The sequence below is a fragment of the Papio anubis genome, chromosome 20, assembly GCF_008728515.1.
Source record: "Papio anubis isolate 15944 chromosome 20, Panubis1.0, whole genome shotgun sequence".
NCBI classification, from domain to species: domain Eukaryota; kingdom Metazoa; phylum Chordata; class Mammalia; order Primates; family Cercopithecidae; genus Papio; species Papio anubis.
The window spans coordinates 5,929,165-5,950,085 of NC_044995.1; the positions used below are offsets into that span (position 1 = coordinate 5,929,165).

Consider the following 20,921-nt stretch of genomic DNA (forward strand, 5'->3'; position numbering starts at 1 on the left):
TAAAAAATAAATAAATGGATGAATTAATACAACTTAGGATGATTCCATTTTTATTGTCATTGTTTATTCGGTTTTTAGAGACACTAAGCGTGTTAAAAATTGTCTTCTTTGGAATGCAATGCCGGTTTAAGGCGGTTCAGGCCCTGTCTTCTGAAATGGGTGGGATGGTGGACACAGTGTGGGGGCATGGTGGGGAGAAAAACGCTTACAACTGATCTGGGAAAGGAGAGACTAGAATGGAAAAGACCAGAAGGGAAGCCCAAGAGAAATGGAACAAATGGAAAGGAGGGGAAGGGAAATGGAATGGAAGGGGCCTGGACTCTGGATCTGAGGGAGGAGGGGTCTGGACTCCCTGGATCTGGAGGGAGGGGCTGGGGCCTGGACTGGCCCAGTGGAGGAGGGGCTGGGGGCCTGGACTCCTGGGGTCTGAGGGAGGGGTTGGGGCTGGACTCCTGGGTCTGGAGGGGGGCTGGACCCCTGGTGGAGGGGCTGGGGGGCCTGGGCTGGGAGGAAGGTGGGGTCTGGACTGGGGGAATGGACGGATCTGACAGGAGGCCAGCCTGGGCCCTAGTCTGAGGAGGAGGACAGCCCGGCCTCCCGGCCCGAGGGAGGAGGGCTGTAACTGGGCCTTGGACTGAGGAGGAGGGGCTGGGCCTGGGCCCGGGTCTGGAGGAGGGAGGCCAGCCTGACCCTGGGTCTTATGTGGAGAGGGCTGGGGTCAGACCCTGGCCCGGAGGGAGCAGTGGGCTGGGCCCGGGGTCTGGAGGGAGAGGAGCGAAGGGGTCAGAGGGAGGAATTGCCTTGGAATGGAGGGAGGAGGGCTGGGACTCCTGGGGTCTGGAGGGAGGAGTGGGGGCCCGGACTCGGCCTCGAGTGGAGGAGGGGCTGGGGCCTGACCCTGGGTCTGAGGGAGGAGGGGCTGGGGCCTGGACTCGGGGTCTGAGGGAGAGGCTGGGGGCCCGGACCTTGGCCTGAGGGAGGAGGGGCTTGGGGCCGGAGAGAGGGAGGCCAAATGGATGAAGTCCATCCCACCGTGAAGACCATCATTTGTGCCGCATCGTTTCCTCAATCCAGCTTCGGTACTTGCACAGGTTGGTGTAGACACCAGGGTAGCCAGGCAGGGCGCAGCGCTCCATTCCCCAAGACACAAGGCCCTGGAGCTGTCCTCTGCACACCAGGGGTCCCCCAGAGTCACCCTGAGGGGGAGGAACAGAGATAGAGACACCGATGGACAGGTGGCTAGAGCCACGGCACAGAGAACCCAAGAAGCAGAGATAGTCAGGGAGACAGGAAGAGACTCTGGGGTGGACAGTTAGGGACACAGTCCTGCCCCAGTTCTGAGGTCTCAGTCCTAGAGGTCAGGGCACTTCCTTCCCTCTCCACTGGGTCTGTCTCTGTCTCTGTGTGCACCTGCCTGTCCCTTGAGTCTCACCGGGCCCCTCTCTGTTCGCTCCATCTGTAGAACACTTGTGTGTCTCTCTTCTATTTCCCCGTCTCTGCCTCTCTCAAGGATGCATTCAGATTTCTAGAAGCCTCAGCACAGCCTTTCCCAGACCCATATGAGCAGATGCCACTCTGCGATCTTTCCCCAACCTGCCTCATCCTACTCCACCAACTACCCTAAGAGGGTTATCCCCACCTGACAGACGAGGAAACTGAGGCATGAACGCTTTGAGTCCATTACCCAGGGGGCACAGGGCTAGGAAGCAGGGTAGCCTGGCTATCGGAATCTCTCCGTCCCTGCGGCTCACTCTCTTTTGAAGACCTCTGCAGACTTCCATGCTCCTGACATCGTCTGCCTAAATCCCAGTCCCAAATAATCCCTCCCCCAGCTCCCATCCTGAGCCTTACCTGACAAGAGTCCTTCCCGCCCTGGGGAACTCCTGCACAGACCATGCCAGGCGTGATGGCTTTAGAATAGGCCTTCTGGCACACCTCATCCGGTGAGATGTTGATGTTCACACATTGCAGAGAGGCGGGGTACCTGGCTGGGGGAGCACTGCAGGATTATGACTGGGTCTACCCTCCCATAAGACCCAAGTGTCCAGGCCCCCAGCCCCTCCTCCCTCAGACCCAGGAGTCCAGGCCCAGCCCCCTGCTTTCCAAGATGCAGGAGTCCTCACCGATGGGGCTGGATATAGTTCCCCAGCCTGACACTCGGCAGGAGGTCCCGGGGCTGGCACAGGCCTGGGCGACCTCAGTGGGCCTGACTGCCCTCCCGATCCGCGCGGGCTGCTGGAGCCGCAGCAGCATGAGGTCGTTTTCGTGGGTCCGGGAGTTGTAGTTGGGGTGCGTCACCTGGCGAACCACGCGCAGCACCTGCTGGGTGGCCTCCCACCTCCTCAGGTTGTGTTTACCCAGGGCAACCTGAAGGATCCTGGCCACGACCCCCAAGAGAAGTGCTGCTCAGTGTCTGAGCCGGAGACCCCTCCCCACCCTCCGGCCCGATTCCCTGGCCAGGTGATGAGTCTTTCCTGAGGTCTAGCCTGCTTCTCACTAACGGCAGGCCAAGCATTCTTGGCCTCCTGTGCCCTTCTCCATGACCAGGGCATTCTCTCGGCCCAGCCCCAGCTGCCTCTCCTTCTGCTCTTGGGCTGAGCTCCAGCTCCTGGCTTGGGAAGAAGGTGATGATTGGGAGAGCTTGGCTCCGTTCCAGGGTCTGGCTGGGCTCTGTGCTTTGAGTTGTAAGTGAAACTGCATTATGACTCTAGGCTGTAAATCGGAACTGATATTCTGGAGTAGGCTCCATTCCGTTTCTAGTCTGGGCTCTGGGTTCTAGACATCTTAAACTGTTGACTCTATGCTAAGATCAGGATTCTAGATCGAACCTGGATTATGACTTGATTTTTTTTTTTTTTTTTTGTGATGGAGTCTCGCTCTGTCATCTAGCCTGGAGTACGGTGGCACGATCTCAGCTTACTGCGACCTCCAGCTCCTGGTTCAAGTGATTCTCCTGCCTCAGCCACCTCAGCCTCCCGAGTAGCTGGAACTACAGGTGCCCACCACCACACCCAGCTAATTTTTGTATTTTTTAGTAGAGACGGGGTTTCACCCATATTGGCCAGACTGGTCTTGAATTCCCAACCTCAACTGATCCACCCCCCTCGGCCTCCCAAGTAAAGGAATTACAGGCATGAGCCACCGTGCCCGGCTGTGACTTAATTTCTAGAGTCTGATGTTGGGTTTCTGTTTTAGGATAGGCTGAGGGTTTTATTTTGAGCAATGGATTAAGACCTGGGCTATGGGTTCTGGACACATTGATAGCTCCGATTTCTGGATGGTGCTCTGGGTTCCTTATTAAACTCTGGTTTATGAGCCGTTCTTAGGCAACAGTATGAGCTCTGTGCGCCAGCTGGGGTCAGGGTTCTCAACATTGGTCTGAGCTCTTGATTCTACAGGTCTGTTTCATATTGGATTATAGGGCTCTTGGTTCTGGACTCTGATCTGAGCCCTTGACCTCAGATTGGGCCCTGGGTTCTAGTTGGAGCTCCAGGTTATGGCCTGGATCCAAGATTCTAGAGTCTGATTTGCATTCTGGCCTTTATATTCTAGATTCTGGCCTGAGCTTTGATCTCTAGGTTCTAGACTGACCTTCTGTTTATGGCATAGACATGGCTTATAGGTATTTTGACTTCTTGGCTGTGGTCTGGGTTGTAAGTTCAGATCTAGAATTTAGGAGGGGTCTAGGTTTTATATGGGGCTTCCGATTAGGATCTCCATTCTGGGATTTATTTATTATGTATTTATTTATTTATTGAGATGGAGTTTTACTCTTGTTGCTAAGGATGGAGTGCAACGGTGCGATCTTGGCTCACTGCAACCTCCGCCTCCTGGGTTCAAGTGATTATCCTGCCTCAGCCTCCCGAGTAGCTGAGATCACAGGCATGCACCATCACACCTGGCTAGTTTTGCATTTTTAGTAGAGACAGGGCTTCTCCACGTTGGTCAGGCTGGTCTCGAACTCCCGACCTCAGGTGATCTGCCTGCCTCAGCCTCCCGAAGTGCTAGGATTACAGGCATGCACCACGCCAGGCACATTCTGGGCTTTAAACACTGGGTTGAAGTCTACATTCTAGGCTGCTCATAGCAGAGCTATAGACTGGACTCTGAACTAAACCTTGGATGTGGAACAGCCTCCAGGTTTTACCTCTATTCTTAGAGTTGTATGTTCCAGCTGTGAGCAGGGTTCCAGTTCTGGCTTTATGGCTAGACTGTAGGTCCTGAACTGGGCTCTGAGTTCTACGTAGTGTCCTTAGTTTCTGAATGTAGACGGGGTCCTGAATTCAGCCACCAATCTGGATTGGGCTAAGCTTGGTCTTGATGTAATGCGTGGCCTCTGGATGAATCACTGGATTAGATGTTTGGTTCTCAGCAGGCCCATGGGTTCCAAGCTGCCCATCTGCTTTCAGAACCTATGCTGAGTTCGAGATTTACGGAGGAGTCCACATCCCGAGCTGTGTTTTTGGTTCCAGGCTCTTCTCTAGACCTCAAACCAGGAGCCAGCCACTACATTGGGTTCTACACAGAGATCCAGGTTCTCAGCTCAGTTCTAGGGCTTTAGACTCTAGAATTCACTGGACACAGGGACAGGGGAGGGGGTCACTTACGGGCGGCCGCAGTGAGCAGCGGTGATGACCCACTGGTCTGAAAGCAGGGCACCTCCGCAGAGGAAGCGGCGCCCGGGACCCGCCAGCAGGGCCGCCTGCCACGGCTGGGAGCTCCGGGTGCATGTATAGCCACCAATTATCTTGTTCTCATCCTCTTGGCTCCGTGTCATGTCTAGGAGTGGACAGGATTGGGTGGGGAAAGTAGATGAGCAAACACTCTCCACTTCGCAAGTTTGTAGGACTCCAGAACTGACAAATCCCCTTCCTTTTGGTCTAACCCCTAAACCACCCACTTCTATCCATCCCACCCAGGGTGAGACATGTCCCATATTGACCCCGTTATTGCCCCAACACGGAGAGTTTTCTGACTTACCTCCCAAGTCACCTCCGTAGCATCTCTTATTTTGTGCCATGGCCACCTTATCCAGGACCTTGCTACATCTACGACCCTCAGCTCTACGCTCCCATAATTTCTGTGATCACTTCTCGAAATATGCCACATTTCCCCCCCGTGAGTCCTTCCCCAACACATTCCAGGACCTCCCTGTCTCTTCCCCAAAGTTCCCACTCAGTGGGACCCCAAGGATCCACCATCTCTTGCCCCACACTTGCCCCCAGCCACCTCGCACACCCCACATCACGATCCCGCCACCCCATCGTCCTTCTCCACCTTCCCTCTGACAACAAAACATCTTTCCCACAGTGTTTCTTTCCTAGCACAGTCAAGTAGAACCCTGTGATCCTTCTGTTATGACCCACTCAGGACCTAATAGTTCTCTACGATTCCTTATTTATTTTGCACCAGATCTTATAAACACCTCTCTCCCCAGTCCCGCAATTTCCTAGCACCTCCACAACTAGGAATTTAGGCCTCCAGCACGCTCCCCCGTCATGATACCCAGACCACTCCCGGCTCTTTCTTACGAGGTCACTATGAGCATCCAGGAGCCCCAAGGACCCATTCCCCATCTCTTCTCAGAGTCTCCAGGGGAGCCCCTTGTCTCATACCCAACCCTTCTCTTACCTATAGCCAGGACTTGAAGTGCTGTCAGCAGGAGGAACATTTTAGGGGCTGAGGGCCAGGTTCTGTCAAATGCAGAAAGAAAGTGAGAGAGAAGGAACCTTCAACAGAACCAGGGGCTGAGAGGCAGAGACAGCGAGGGCCACTTACCCAGAGCCCAAGGCCCTCAGCGACATGAAGACAGAGCAGAGAGGTAGGGACCAGAGACCAGGAGGGCGGGGCCTGCAGGCTCTGCGGGCGACAGGCGGGAGGTTGAGGAGCAGGGCGCAGGTCCCTCCTTGATGTCTTGGTGAAGGAAGGAGGGGAGGTGTCTCTCTTCCTAGTCACGCTGGCAAAGCCTTTTATCCCTGGTCAGGACAGCTGGCCCTGCCCCCACCTCCCGCTGCCCTGCTTCTGATATTTTTTTTTTTTTTTATTGCCTAGTTCCCATTCCAGAACTCCCTGATCCCATCCCCTCCCTCCCCTCTCTGGCCAAAAAAGCAGCCACAATTGTTCATGAGAACCCGCCCCCGGAAGATGCTATAATCTAGAAGGAATCCTGGGAGGGGACCCCAGGGCAGGGTGGGCACGGGAGGGTTCTCAGTTGCTGGAGGTGGTGGATCTGGTGGTGGAGTCAGGAAACCAGGGTGGGGAGCCTCAGAGGAAAGGGCAAGAAGGGGCTGAGAGAGGGAGGAAGAGAGGCACTGAGAGAGGGAGTCACAGTAGGGGAGAGAGAGAGAGATAGAGAGACAGAAAGAGATGGAGAGACAGAGAGACAGAGAGAGAGCCAGACAGAGACACAGAGAGTGAGACAGACAGACAGAGAGAGAGCCAGACAGAGAGACACACACAGAGAGAGACGGACAGAGACAGGGAGAGATGGAGAGAGAGACAGAGACAGAGAGACACAGAGACAGAGAGAGACAAAGACAGAGAGACAGACAGAGACAGAGAGACAGAGAGACAGAGATGGAGAGACAGAGAGAGATGGAAAGACAGAGACAGACAGAGAGACACATAGACACACATACAGAGAGAGAGACAGAGAGTGAGAGAGAGGGAGAGGGAGGGGGAGAGAGAGAGAGGCTGGGAAAATGAATGAGAAGACATGACAGTGGAGAGAGAGGGGTCCAGGAATACGAGCACAGAGGGAGATGTGCTCATGAGAGAAGGAACTGAGGAGAGAGATGGAGAAAGAGGTGGAAGCTGGATGTGACAGGGAACAGGAAAGGCAGATGGTGGGAAAAAAAGACAGAGGAAGAGGGAGACACAGAGATGCAGAGAGAGAGGGGTGTGGAGAAGTGGAGAGAGAAAAGCAAAAGACGGAGGCAAGAAGGTGGAGACAGAATGCAAACAGACACACAGAAAGAGAAAACAGTGGAGAGAGAGGAGAGAGGCCGAGACGCCCCCACCATGAGGCACTCACCACAAACACGCAGAACAACAGCGATGATGATGAAGGCAGTGCGGGCATGAGACGTGGAAGAGAACGGGACATGGTGGGAGAAAGAGGACAGGACAGGCAGGCTGATGGCAGAGGGGAGACAGGAAGGATGGGCACCTACAGGGGATGGGGACAATAACAGAGGAGACAGAGGCAGAGATGAGAGATGGCAGCGCCAGGGAGAGATGGAGAGGCGGGGTGGGATGGAAGACAGGCAGGAGGTGGGCGGGAGATGCCTGGACCTGGAGCAGAGCTGCCCACCTTGCTTTCTCACTTTCGACTCCTGAGAGATGGGGGAGCAGAGGCCCCAGCAGGGAGCAGGAAGTTGGCGCCAGAATTGGCATTCCCCAACTTGGGATCTGCAGAGGGGTGGGGAAGAGCTAGGTACAGAGACAAAGTGAGAGCTGGAGATGCAAAGAGAGAGTGACAGAGACCCAGAGAGGGGGACAGAGACCCAGAGGGAGAGGGACAGAGACCTAGAAAGAGAAAGGGACAGAGATTCAGACACAGAAGGACAGAGTCTTAAGAGACGGGGTCGGAAATTCAGAATGGTAGAGGGTAGAGAACAGGAGAGAGAGAGAGTGAATGAGGTGGGGAAGGAATCTGGCCAGCCTGCAGAGGGGTTCTGGAGTTGGGGGGGGTTCCATCCTCATTTGGGGGAGGGCCTACCCTCCTCAGCCCCTCCCCCAGCCCCTTAAATTCCCCAATGCTTGTGTCTGTCTGTGGGCCTGGGCAGCCCCATACCTGGACCACGTGGTGACTCAGGAGGCTGCCTGCCTCCCTCGGCTACCCCAAGTGTTACCCCGGCCTCAGCCTGACTCAGCCTCCCTCTACCTGGACACCCACCTAGGTTGGCGCTTTGAGCTGGTACTTGGCCTGGATCTGTCTCTGAACCTGGGGACGCACTGTCTGTGCACCTGCATCTGGACGCACACACGCATCTCTCCCCAGGTGCCTTTCTGTGATTCCTGAGCTGTTTCTGTTTAACTATGGGCCGTCCTGCTTTGTTTGAGCTGAAGGCCTCGGGGAGCCTTCCTGGCCTCCTCTGCCATGGTTCAGGCTCTGCGTCAACACAAAAACCCCCTCTTTATTTTTAAATTTTTTATTTATTTACTTTTTTAAATTATTTATTTATTTATTTATTTATTTTTTTGAGACAGAGTCTCGCTCTTTAGCTCAGGCTGGAGTGAAGTGGCTCAATCTCGGCTCACTGCAACCTCTGCCTCCCGGGTTCAAGCGATTCTCCTGCCTCAGCCTCCTGAGTAGCTGGGGCTATAGGCACCCACCACCACGCCTTCCTCATTTTTTTGTATTTTTAGTAAAGACGGGGTTTCGCCATGTTGGCCAGTCTGGTCTCAAACTCCTGACCTCAAATGATCCACCCTCCCTTGGCTCCCAAAGTGCAAGGATTACAGGCGTGAGCCACCGCGCCCGGCAAGAACCCCCTCTTTTAAGAAAGGATTCTCTTGGGACCCAGGGATGGGGCAGCAGGAGGGAGCCGCTCTGTGGTGATGAATCATCTCTGCGCTGGATGTGGCGGTGATGACACGATTCTACACATGAGATAAAGAGACACAGAAGCCCACGTGCGCGCACACACACGTGTGCAAAGAAACGCGTGTGAAAAATGAACCCGCAGTGTGATCTGCAGTCTCGTTAATAGTTTGGTTTCTGTGCTGATTTCCTGGTTTCCATTCTGGACCTACAGTTACACAAGGTGTCGCCACGGGGAGAAGGTGGTGAAGGAGATTCCCTACACTGTGTTTGTAGCTTCCTGTGGGTCTGTAATTATCTCAAAGGAAAAAGTTAAAAATAAAACAGAATTTCCTAGTAAACACAAGGTCTCCTTGTTCCTAAAAAGAAACTCTATTTAAGCAGAAGGCCTTGGTCAACCCCCAGGTGCCTGAGAGCGGCTCCTTTATGCCACTCTATCCCTGGGATCCAAGAGAATCCTTTCTTTAAAGGGTGGGCGGGGGGTGGGCAAGCGTGGTGACTCACGCCTGTAATCGCAGCACTTTGGGAGGCCAAGGCGGGTGGATCACCTGAGGTCAGGAGTTCAAGACCAGCCTGGCCAACATGGTGAAACCCAGTCTCTACTAAAAATACAAAATTAGCTGGGCGTGGTGAAGAGCCGGGCATGGTGGTGGGTGCCTGTAGCCCCAGCTACTCAGGAGGCTGAGGCAGGAGAATCGCTTGAACCCGGGAAGCAGAGGCTGCAGTGAGCCAAGACTGAGCCACTTCACTCCAGCCTGGGTGACAGAGTGAGACTCTGTCTCAAAATAAATAAATAAACAAACAAACACACAAACAAATAAATAAAGAGGGGGTTCTTGTGTTTATGCAGAGCCTGAGCCAGGGCACAGAATGCCTGGAAGGCTTCCCAAGGCCTTCAGCTCAAAGGTAGGGACACAGCTGGAGATGTAGCCGATGAGACCCCGTTCACTGCCCATGGCTCCCAAGGACCCGCCGCCCCCAGCCCGGCCCTCAGCGCCCGCCGTGCCGTGGCCGGGTTGCTGGGTCCTCTTCCCACCACATTCTAGGTTCCCGGGGTATCTCGCTCCACCACTCCACCACCTGCTTGGCACGGTCTTGTTTGCTGTGCCATGGGCATCGATAAACATCTGACGAATGAATGAACACAGGGCCTCAGTCGCTGCTCCTGTGTGAACTCACGGTCTGGTGAGACAGGCCAGTGGGGCCACAGGAAACTCCATCTGGTGTCACATGTGCTCCCCCGGAGGAGGTTGAGGGGCTGGATGGAGCCCCAGGTGTGGGAAAGGGTTCTGGGAGGAGCAGCTGTCTTAGCCGGGTTCTGCAGATGAATAGGAGTTTGCCAGGGAGGATGGACAGTGTGTGGAGAGGGTAGCAGGGAGGTGAGTGGTTTCCAGTAGGGCTGGTGGGGCTGGAGGATGGTGAGAGAGCTCAGAGCATAGGAGAGAGGAGTGACCAAGACCAGTAGGGCCCTGGTGCTGCAGGGGTGAGAATTTTACTCCAAGGGTAATGGGGGGTGGTGGCATGATCCTGAGTAAGGGAGAGCAGAATCCTTTGGGATACTCGGGTCTGGAGCTCAGAGTGATGGGGCGTCATGGCACAGATGGCGCTGGACACCAGCGGTGTAGAGCCCACCTAGGGAGAGGGTATATGGTGAGAGGACCCCACTGAAGACTCACAGCTCAGGGGAAGAGAAGCAGTTACCCCAGGGGTAGGAGTGATTGAAGAGCTAAGAGGGACACCAGGAGGGAGCAGTATCAGGAAAGTTGAGAGCTTTTATTTCTTTTTAAACAGGGTCTCACCCTGTTGCCCAGGCTGGAGTGCAGTGGTGCAATCACAGCTTACTGCAGCCTTGAACTCCTGGCCTCAAGCAGTCCTCCCACCTCAGCCTCCTGAGTGGCTGGGACTACAGGCAGGTGCTACCACAACCAGTTAATTTTTGTATTTTTTTTTGTAGAGACGGGGTCTCACGATGTAGCCCAGGTTGGTCTCCAGGGCTCAAGTGATTTGCCTGCCTTGGCCTCCCCAAGTGCTGGGATTACAGGCATGAGCCAGCGTGCTGTGCCCAGCCAGAGAGCATTTTTTAAATGAGGGAGTGGCGGGCGGGGGCGGGGTCAGATGCCTCTGGAAGGAAGACAGGTGATGGGTGATTCTGGAGAGAAAGGTTTTCTGTGGTGTGCTAGGGGTGGAAGCTGGGCGGAGCAGAGGAGACCACAGGTGCAGACAGCTCTTGGCTGTTAGGGGAGGAGAAGGGAGCTTGACAGTGATGGCTGTTTATAAGAAAGGAAAACCCGGATAGCACTTGGAACAAAAACAATCGGTCACATGTATTCTGTGCTCAGCACAGCCAGGGACTGTGATGAAACCTTGTTGTTGTTGTTTTTTTTTTTTTGAGATGGAGTCTCACTTTGTCACCCAGGCTGGAGGGTAGTGGCGGGATCTCGGCTCACTGCAACCTCTGCCTCCTGGGTTCAAGCAATTCTGTTGCCTCAGCCTCTCGAGTAGCTGGGACTACAGGCGCCCGCCACCGCACCTGGCTAAATTTTGTATTTTTTAGTAGAGGCAGGGTTTCACCATGTTGGCCAGGCTGGTCTCAAACTCCCAACCTCAGGTGATCCACCCACCTTGGCCTCCCAGTGTTGGGATTACAGGTGTGAGCCACTGGCCTGACAGATGAGACCTTTTTCAAAATGTTTAAACTTTAAGAAAATTTTACAATTTTTTAATTGTTGTAAAATAAACATAGCATAGGCCGGGCGCAGTGGCTCACGCCTGTAATCCTAGCACTTTGGGAAGCCAAAGAGGGCGGACCACCTGAGTTCAGGAGTTTTGAGACCAGCCTGGGCAACATGGTGAATCCCTGTCTCTACTAAAATACAAAAGAAATTAGCTGGGCATGGTGGCGCGCGCCTGTAGTCCCAGCTACTTGGGAGGCTGAGGCAGGCAGTGAGGCGGGATCGCACCACTGTACTCCAGCCTGGGCGAGAGAGTGAGGCTCCATATCTACCAAAAAAAAAAAAGCGTAAAATCTAGCATTTTAACCATTTTTAGGTACAGTTCAATGGGATTCAGCAGATTCGCATTGCTGTATAGCCATCACTACTCTCTAACTCCCCCACACATTTTCATTGTCCCCAAATTGTGCACCCACTAAATGATAGCTCCCTGCTTCTCCCTCCCCCAGCCCCTGGCAACAATCATTCTACATTCTGTCTTTATGAATTTGACTACTCTAGATCTAGGTACCTGACATAATAGGAATCAGTAGGAATCAGCCTTTTTTTTTTTTTTTTTTTTTTTAAGAGATAAGTGTTACTCTATCACCTAGGCTGGAGTGCGGTGGTGCAGTGGTGCAGTCATAGCTCACTGCAGCCACAACCTCCTGGGCTCAAGTGATCCTCCCACCTCAGCCTCCTGAGTAGCTGGGACTCCAGGTGCACACCACCATGCCCAGCTAATTAAAATTTTCTTTTTTGTAGAGATGGGGTCTCCCTATGCTGCCCAGGCTGGTCTTGAACTCCTGGGCTCAAGTGATCCTCCTCCCACCTCAGCCTCTCCAACTGCTGGGATTACAGGTGTGAGCCACTGCTCCTGGCCAAAAGGAATCATATTATATTTGTCCTCTTGTGACTGGCTTATTTAACTCAACCTAATGTTCTCAACATTCATCCACGTTGTAGCATGGGCCAGGATTTCTTCCCCTTTCTAAGGCTGAATGCTATTCCATTGTGTATATAGACCAGATTCTGTTTAACCAGCCAAGTTCTTTATCTGGGTTAGTGTTTTCCCTTTGTTTTCCTCCCTCTTTCCCTTCATCCCTCCCTCTTCTCCCATCTGCCTTCCTTTTCTCCCCCACCTCTTTTCAGCAAATATTTATCAAGCACCTACTGTGTACACCCTCATAGTTGTAGAGGATACAGCAATGAGCACAAAAGATATCCCTTCCAAAAAAAATCTTTGCCCTACTGATCTCTATATTCTGGAAGAAAAAGAAACTAAATAAATACAATATATGACATTACAAGTTATGCGGGTCTATGAAAAGGTGGCACCAAGGGCCTCCCTGCAGTGAAAGGGGTCTGTAGGTTTGGGAACTGTAAGACGGCCAGTAGGGGGCTGAGTGGGTGAGGGGAGAATAAACAAAGAAGGCTGTGAGGTCATGGAAAGTCTGGACTCCTCAGGAGAGGCACTGTCTTGTCCCCATTTTACAGACAGGGAAACTGAGGCTGAGAGAGGAGGTGGCTTGTCCAGGGTCCCACAGCTGGTAGGTGCAGGAGGCAGCAGAGACTCCAGGACTGTCTGAGCCTCCACTCCACGGTCTTAACTCTTCCTCTGTTGTCTCCCAAGGCCACTATCAAGTTCATTTGCACACCGATGTGTGTGTCCAACACGATTTGAACAATTTCATGAGAATTAACTCGCTGACACCTTCCCCTAGCCATGGGAGAGCTCGCGAGTACCTCCGGTATTGTTACTCCCCTCATTGTACAGATGGAGGAAGCCTGGACGGAAATGCTCGGCCACTCACCAAGGTTACACAACGCTGAATGGGGGCGCCATGATTTGAACCCAGGTGGGGAGCTCTTAATCACCTCACGAAATGTTCAAGAACAAAGGAGTGGATGGTGCAACCAGCGATGTGGTGGGATTAGCCCCAGACATGGGGAAAGATGCCTCTTCCATTGTTTCAGGAAGGAAGAAGGAAAGGGCAGGTCAGGTGCGGGTAGGGTGTGGGCCCGATGGCAGGAAGTCGAGGCTGGTCTGTCCTGTGGCTTGTTTCTTCCCGGGAGACGTCAGTTGGCTCATCTCAAGGGGCCTTGGTGGGTGGGGCTGGGAAGGCTGAGGGTGGCGGCGAAGGGGCCCAGGTGATGTTGAGGATCATGTTTCAAGGGGCACCCTCTCAGCAGTTGGTGGATTTTTTTTTTCCTCCAACTTTCTGGATGTAGACAAAGAGAAGGCGCCTGCAGGACTGGGTGATGGCAGGAGGGATGCTGGGACTGGGGAGCTGAGGGTCGCCAGGGCAGAGGGGACTCTGGGGCTGTTATTGAACTCCTGGGCTCAAGTGATCCTCCTCCCGCCTCGGCCTCTCAAAGTGCTGGGATTAAAGGTGTGAGCCAGTGCACCCGGCCCAAAGGAATCGTATTACAGTTGTCCTCTTGTGACCTGCTTATTGCACTCAGCCTAAAGTTCTCAGGGGGTGGAGACAAGGGGGCTTGGTGGGGAGGCTGCCTGAGGAGGGTCAGACGTCTTTAAGGTGGAAGAACAGGTATGGCGCCGACAACCATAGCACAGAGGCACGGGAGGCTGTGGGCTGTGGGATTTTGTGGTTTCGGAGGTGGAGCCCTTCCGGATGGAGATAGAGGTTGGGTGTGACTGTGGGAACAATGGCGGGGGAGGTGGTCTCTGGCCACGTGGAGGTAGTGGGATGCAGAAGCTGGGGGGGTCCTATCTTTGAAAGTTGGGGGGGTCCTCTCTCCTGAAGCTCCCCACTCCGTGTGTCAGCCAGTGCCTGTCCCTCTGTCCACTTATCATAGCAATGGGGCCGGTCACCAAGGGCTTCACATACATCCTCTCACATTTAATCCTCGTGAAAGCCCCGTGGGGCGAGGGACTCTCATTAGTACCATCTTATAGATGAGGAAACTGGGCCTTAGACAAGTAACCTGGGCAAGTGGCACAGCCAGGCCTCAAACCCAGATCATTCGTCTGTTAGACACCATGCCACTCTGTCTGCAGATCCGTTTCCATGTCAGCGAGGGCTGAGAGTTTTGTTTGCCTCGTTCCCTGATGGGTCCCCAGCTCCTAGAATGGCCTGGAGTGAGTGTGCACGCTGTGAATGGTCGTGGGATGAGTGGACAGACCCCCATCTCTGTCTTCCCTCAGGTCCTGATGGGCTTTTGGTTGGCAACTTTCCTAGTGCCTGCTGTGTGCCACGTCTCCCTTAATTCTCCCACCAGCCCCATGAGACACGATGACACCCATTTTACAGATGACGAAGTGGAGAGAAATGAGGTCAGTTGTCTAACGTGGCATGGAAGGGCTGGGATTTGAACCCCAGCCAGCCTGACTTGATGCCTCTCTGCTTCTCATCTCATGTGTGTCGCTGATGATCCAAACTCTCTCCGGGTGAATCTCTCAGACGTTTCTGAGCTGGCACTGAAAACTGCTTTGTGCCAGGCAGCCTCTGTGTGCAAAGCTGGAGGCCCCTGAGGCTCGGCCAATGGGCAGTGAACATTCCTGCCCCCCATCCCACCTCTATTACCTCCCATTTATTTCTGTTTAAGCTCCATGGTGTGCCCCTACCTTCCCCCTGTGTCTCCTCTAAGTTAGCATCCTCTCCCCAGGTGCTTGGGTCAAAGACGCCTGGGAGCGTCCTTGATTCCTCCCTCGTTCTCATCTCCCATTTTGGCAGCTCCTGTCACTTAGCTCCAAAGTACACAGTAAAGAATCCGCCCACCTGTCTCCTCTCAGTCACCCTCTTCCAAGTCACCCTTATCTCTCACCTACACAGGTGCAAGAGCATCCAAACTGGTCTCGCTGCTTCCAGCCTCGACCCCCAACCCCTCCCTCCCTCGCCCTGCTAAGTCCATTCTCTACTCGGCAGCCAACGTCATCTTAAAACAGTATCATGTTAAAACCTGCTTAAAACCCATCCGTGAGTCCCCACTGCAATTATAATAAAACCCAAACGCCTCCAAGGCACTCGGTGTCTGGCTTCTGTCCATCCTTCCAACCTCATCACCCCATTGTGTACTGTGCCTCTGCTCCCCTTGAACATCTTCCATCTTCTTAACACGGGAGGTGCTTTCCCAACTTAGAGGCTTGGCCTTTGCTGTTCCCTCTGCCTGGGACACGCTTCCCACCACTCTGCCTGTGATATTCCTTCGGATTTCAGCTTAAAGGTCACCTCCTGACCACCTTCTCTAGAGCTGGCATATTCCCTTCCAGTTTCTATCTCAGCTTCTTGTGGGTTTCCTTCCTACACCTTATTTCGATCTGTAATTGCTCTATCCGTTTGCTTCCTTGTTTATTATTATTGCTGGTTTTCTTCCTCTCTATGGTGTTTATCACTGTCGGATGTCTCTCATGTTTTATTTATTTACTTTCTTACTCTTACGTCGTCTCTCTCCCACATCTTGAGTGCCAACCCTGACAGCACAGGGATTTTCACCGGCTTTACCTGCCCCTATGCCCTGGCACATAGGAGGTGCTCAGTAAACCTTTGTGGAAGGAAGAGACGTTTCTTATTAGAACTGAGGCTTCGCGAGGGCAGGGACCTTGTTTATCTTGTTGCGGAATCCCTGGTACCACGTCTGCTGCCTGGTATGCGGCAGGGGCTCTATGAAAACAGGCTGAAGGAGGAAGATGATCTCAGAGCCTGTTTGGAATCTCTGCTTTTCTCCAGAATCTCTGCACTCAATGCTCCCATCTCCTCAGACCTGACAGTGATCTCCAGTGACCCAGCCCCGGGAGAGCACACAGATGGAAGATGGGGAAGCCGGTCTTTCCGAGACTGGGCTCCACATCCCTGCAGCAGGGAGAATGCTTCGGACCCGATGGGATGAGACGCTGGTGCTTCGCTCCACTGCCACCTTCAGCTGTGTTTATGTAGGGGCTGTGTTTGCCGAGAACACAGGCCACAGCAAAAGTCCCTTGGTCCCCATGAAGACTGGGGCCTCCTGTTTAGCTAAAGGACCGTCTGTGTTCACTTGGGCCTCCAGCCTCAGCAGCTCCCTGCCCCTGCCCTCCATATTTACTAAACCTTCCTCCTTCAGCAAAAGAATCTCCCGGATTTACCATGGCCACTGGCATACGTGGCGAACATCTTTTTGTTGTTGTTGTTTTTGTTCAGCCTGCTTGGGAGAAACGTCTCTTGGATTTACACTGCCTTTGAGTACACGTAACTCTCTGCATTCAGTAGGGTTCCCAGCTCCTGGTGAGGACTTCTTAAATAGCCCTCACATCCGTTCTCACCATCCTGACACCCTTGCCACTGCCCCAGTTTTGGCTACCAAATCCATTCCCAGACCTTTGTCCCAGCCCTCTCCCTGACCTCCTGGCTCAGAATCTTCCCTCCTCCAGTCCTTCCTGGACATGACCCCAGAGGGATCTTTCTGACACCCAGAGCTGGCCCTGTCTGCTCTAACCCTCCCCAGGGCCCCATCCCGGCCAGAAGAATTCCAGTGCTTTATGGAGGGCTGGCCACCCCCTCCACCACCCTGCACGAGGAGGAGCGGCAAAGCCTTGCAGGGACTCGGGGCTCCCATGCCTGCAGGCCTCCGTGCCTGCCGTTCTCTCTGCCTTGCACGTTTGTCCCCATCTCGCCCTTTCCTGTGCTCATTCTTACTCATCTCCAGCTCCCGGTTTAAGCATTACCTCTTTCAGGAAGCATTCCATGACGCACCACGCTGAGTTAGAAGCCCCACCTTGGGCCTCCCCTGTGTTCCTCCTAAGCCCCACCGTGGCACGTATCCCTCTGGGTCTTGACTTGCCAGTGTCCCTGCCCGCCTCTGCTGCCAGACAGGGAGCCCATTGAGGGCAGGGACCAGGGCTGACTCAGCTGCATTGCCCCACCGCCCTGCACAGGGCCCGCCAGCTCCAAGGAGGTGTCAGGAAATGTTTGCTGCGTGAATAAAGGGGTGATCCGTATCCCTCCTTTGCCCAAATATCCTCCATGGCTTCTGCATCGCTCAGAACCAAAGGCCAGGCCAAAGTCGCCTCTCCCTCCCACCTCTCTCCTCCACCTGCCCCCCTGCTTTTTCCCTCACTCTCAGAGTTTGCACTTGCTGTTTCCTGCCAGGAGCACTTTCCCCCGAGACCCCCCACCCCCGTGCTCTCTGCCTCACCCTACACCTTTCCCTGAATATCTCCTCCTTGAAGCCTCCCCTGTCCCTCCTACTTAAATAGAAGTCATTCTCACCATCTAACATACCACATATTTGACTTATTTTTCTGGGTTGTTGTTTTTTTTTTTTTTTGGTCTCTCCCTTCAGGGCATGGTTTTGGTCTGTTCGCTGCTGTCACAAATCACATGCTCAAAAAGTATTTGTTGAGTGGACGACACAGGGGTCTTGAGGTCAAGGAGTGTCCGGTGTTTATACGGGGCCTTAAGATCTCTGCCAGCCTGTGTCTCTCACCCTTGAGGACTGGCTCAGAGACCAACAGACAGGTGGCCGGAGACACCTGAGCTCCCAGTCTGGGCAGGGGAAGGGGAGACCTGGCTTTGCTGTCAATGACCACAGGCTGCACAGGTGAGGTCACAGCGACCTCTTGTGGCCAGAGATGAAAAGAACACCTTCCCCCAGCATTTTTATTTTCATGTATCTATTTATTTATCTATCTATTTATTTATTTATTTAGAGACGGAGTCTTGCTGTCGCCCAGGCTGGAGTGCAGTGGCGCCATCTCGGCTCACTGCAAGCTCCACCTCCCGGGTTCACGCCATTCTCCTCCCTCAGCCTCCGGAGTAGCTGGGACTACAGGCGCCCACCACCACGCCAGCTAATTTTTTTGTATTTTTAGTAAAGACGGGGTTTCAGCGTGTTAGCCAGGATGGTCTCAATCTCCTGACCTCATGATTCTCCCGCCTGGGGCTCCCAAAGTGCTGGGATTACAGGCGTGAGCCACTGCGCCTGACTATTTTTATTTTATTTTGTTTTGTTTTGTTTTGTTTTATTTTTTGAGACGGAGCCTGGCTCTGTCGCCCAGGCTGGAGTGCAGTGGCCAGATCTCCAGATCACGGTTCACTGCAACCTCCGCTTCCAGGGCTCAAGCCTCAGCCTCCTGGGTGACTGGGATTACAGGCACCCGCCAGCCCGCCTGGCTAATTTTTTGTATTTTTTTGTATTTTTAGTAAAGGCAGGGTTCCACCTCGAACTCCTGACCTCAAGTGATCTGCCTGCTTCAGCTCTCAAAGTGCTGGGATTTCAGGTGTTAGCCACCGCATCCAGTACCCCAGCTCTTCAGAGTAACCCATAAGCAAGGCTGCAAGCCCAGGCTAAGAGGGATGGCAAGCACTCACTAAATGCCAGGCGCTCTTCTAAGCACTGGTATGTATTCATTAACAATAACCACAGGGCAGAAGTACCATTCCTCCCCACACTGTACAGCCGAGGTCAACTGTACTGCTCAAGGTCACACAGTTCGCCGGGCAGAGCTTGACTCTGAACTCAGGCAGTCTGGGTCTAAGAAGCACATTGCAAACCTGCGCAGTCCAGTGGGGCGCCCACGAGTCCCATGTGGCGGCTGAACTGTGGGGAGTCTGGATTGAGATGGGTTGGAAGTGTAACATACACACTGAATTTCGAACACTCTATATGAAAAAACATGTATAAAACATCTCGCGGCTGGGCATGGTGGCTCAAGCCTGTAATCCCAGCACTTTGGGAGGCCGAGGTGGGTGGATCACAAGGTCAGGAGATGGAGACCATCCTGGCTAACACGGTGAAACCCCATCTCTACTAAAAATACAAAAAATTAACTGGGTGTGGTGGCGGATGCCTGTAGTCCCAGCTACTCGGGAGGCTGAGGGAGGAGAACGGCGTGAACTCGGGAGGCGGAGCTTGCCGAGATTACACGAAGATTAGGCCACTGCACTCCAGCCTGGGCGACAGAGCCAGACTCCATCTCAAACAAAACAAAACAAAACAAAACTCACTTAAGTTTTAACATACTGATTATATATTAAAATTATAATTTTTGTATAAGTGGGTCAAATAAATTTATTTAAATGTCACTTGTGTCCCTTCTCTAAAAATACGGCTATGAGAAGATTTTAAATTATACACACGGTTTGCATTTTCAATTGGAGAGTGCCTTAAACCACAAAAGAAATCTAACCCACTGCCCACCCCCCCCCCCCATGCAGGGGGAGAAACTCCGACGAACAGAAGGGAAGCGGTCCCTTGCCCAAAGCCACATGGTAAATCCCTGGCACATCAGCAATAGGAACCTAGGTCCCCTGGCTTCCAGCAGGCAGCCCAGCCAAAGTGTCCAGAGCCCCAGCTCCTTTGCTGATTTGCTGCAGTGTGGCCCCGGGCAACTTACTTTACCTCTCTGGGTTGTAAGTTCATCCTTCATAAAATTGGTGCTGAAGGAACCAACCCAAATGCCCATCAATCAATGAGTGGATAAAGAAACTGTGGTATATACATACGATGGAATACTACTCGGCCATACAAAGGAATGAATTAACAGCATTTGCAATGACCAGGATGAGATTGGAGACTATTATTCTAAGTGAAGTAACTCAGGAATGGAAAGCCAAACATCCTATGTTCTCACTGATATGTGGGAGCTAAGCTATGAGGATGCAAAGGCATAAGAATGATACAGTGGACTTTGGGGATTTGGGGGGAAGAGTGGGAGGGGGACGAGGGATAAAAGACAACAAATACAGTGCAGTGTATACTGCTCGGGTGATGGGTGCACCAGGATCTCATAAATCACCACTAAAGAACTTATTCATGCAACCAAATACCACCTGTACCCCAATAACTTATGGAAAAATAAAATAATATTAAAAAATAAAAAATAAACTTTTTCCTTCTACGTACCAGTTAAAAAAACATTGTTGCTGAAAACCCATTCCTCATGTCACTGAGCTAATGAGGAAGGTAGGCACACTTGGCACCAGGACTGGCACACAAGCGTCATCCTATGCAATTGATCTCGATCATCTTGCACCCCCTACAGCTCATTCTCCTCACAGCAGTTGGAGTAACTTTTAGGAAATGGAAATCAGACCCACTGCTGGAACCAAAGCCCTCCAAAGACCTGCCATCACTCTTAAAACACAAGTCTTTCTTGCCAACAGAAGACCATGCATGGCCCATCCCTGCTTACCGGCTCATTTCATCTCTTGCTATTCTCCTCCTCACCCACTCTGTTCCCGCTACACTGGACTTGCTGTTCCCTGCACTTGCAAGCTGACTCCCACCTCTGGGCTTTTGCACTGGCAGTTCCCTCCACCAGGAAAGCTCTTCCCTCAAATGGCTCAAAGCTTCGTTCTTTTGCTTCTGCAGGTCTGTGCATAATGTCACGTCCTCTAAGTCCCTTCCTTCCCTGACCCCTATGGCTACGAGCTCTTTCTGTCTCTCATCATTTTTTTTTTTATTTGTAGCATTCATCACTATCTGACATTACATATTGATGTGCTTACTGTCCATTTCCCCCAGACTGAACTTCATGAGGGCAGGGACTTGTCTCCTGCTCACTGCCATGTTCCTAGAACCCAGAGGAGTGCCTGATGCAAAGGATGTGCTCATACACATGTGTTGAGTGAATCCTTGCCCTCCAGCCCAAGTCTGGGTGGCCACACAGTGAGGACAGGACTGAGAAGCAGGGGTTTGGGAGAATACCAAGCCCAGGGTTGGGAGGT

General features: G+C 52.9%; 1 protein-coding gene across 2 annotated transcripts; it reads right to left on the reverse strand.

Annotated features, from left to right (window-relative positions):
* Window positions 1–1,015: 1,015 nt before the first annotated feature.
* On the reverse strand, window positions 1,016–8,221 carry KLK14 (kallikrein related peptidase 14). 2 transcript variants are annotated; one of them, XM_031659221.1, is made up of 7 exons: window positions 7,898–8,221; window positions 5,779–5,859; window positions 5,632–5,693; window positions 4,608–4,779; window positions 2,124–2,377; window positions 1,852–1,988; window positions 1,016–1,196 (listed from the first exon to the last, which is right to left on the reverse strand). In XM_031659221.1, the coding sequence occupies exons 1-7, from the start codon at window positions 7,990–7,992 to the stop codon at window positions 1,044–1,046; spliced, it is 954 nt and encodes a 317-aa protein (XP_031515081.1). In that variant the 5' UTR covers window positions 7,993–8,221; the 3' UTR covers window positions 1,016–1,043. The 2 variants fall into 2 exon arrangements, with proteins under 2 accessions (XP_031515081.1, XP_031515080.1); XM_031659220.1 differs by lacking the exons at window positions 5,632–5,693; window positions 5,779–5,859; window positions 7,898–8,221 and having other exon boundaries at window positions 1,022–1,196; window positions 4,608–5,525.
* Window positions 8,222–20,921: the final 12,700 nt, after the last annotated feature.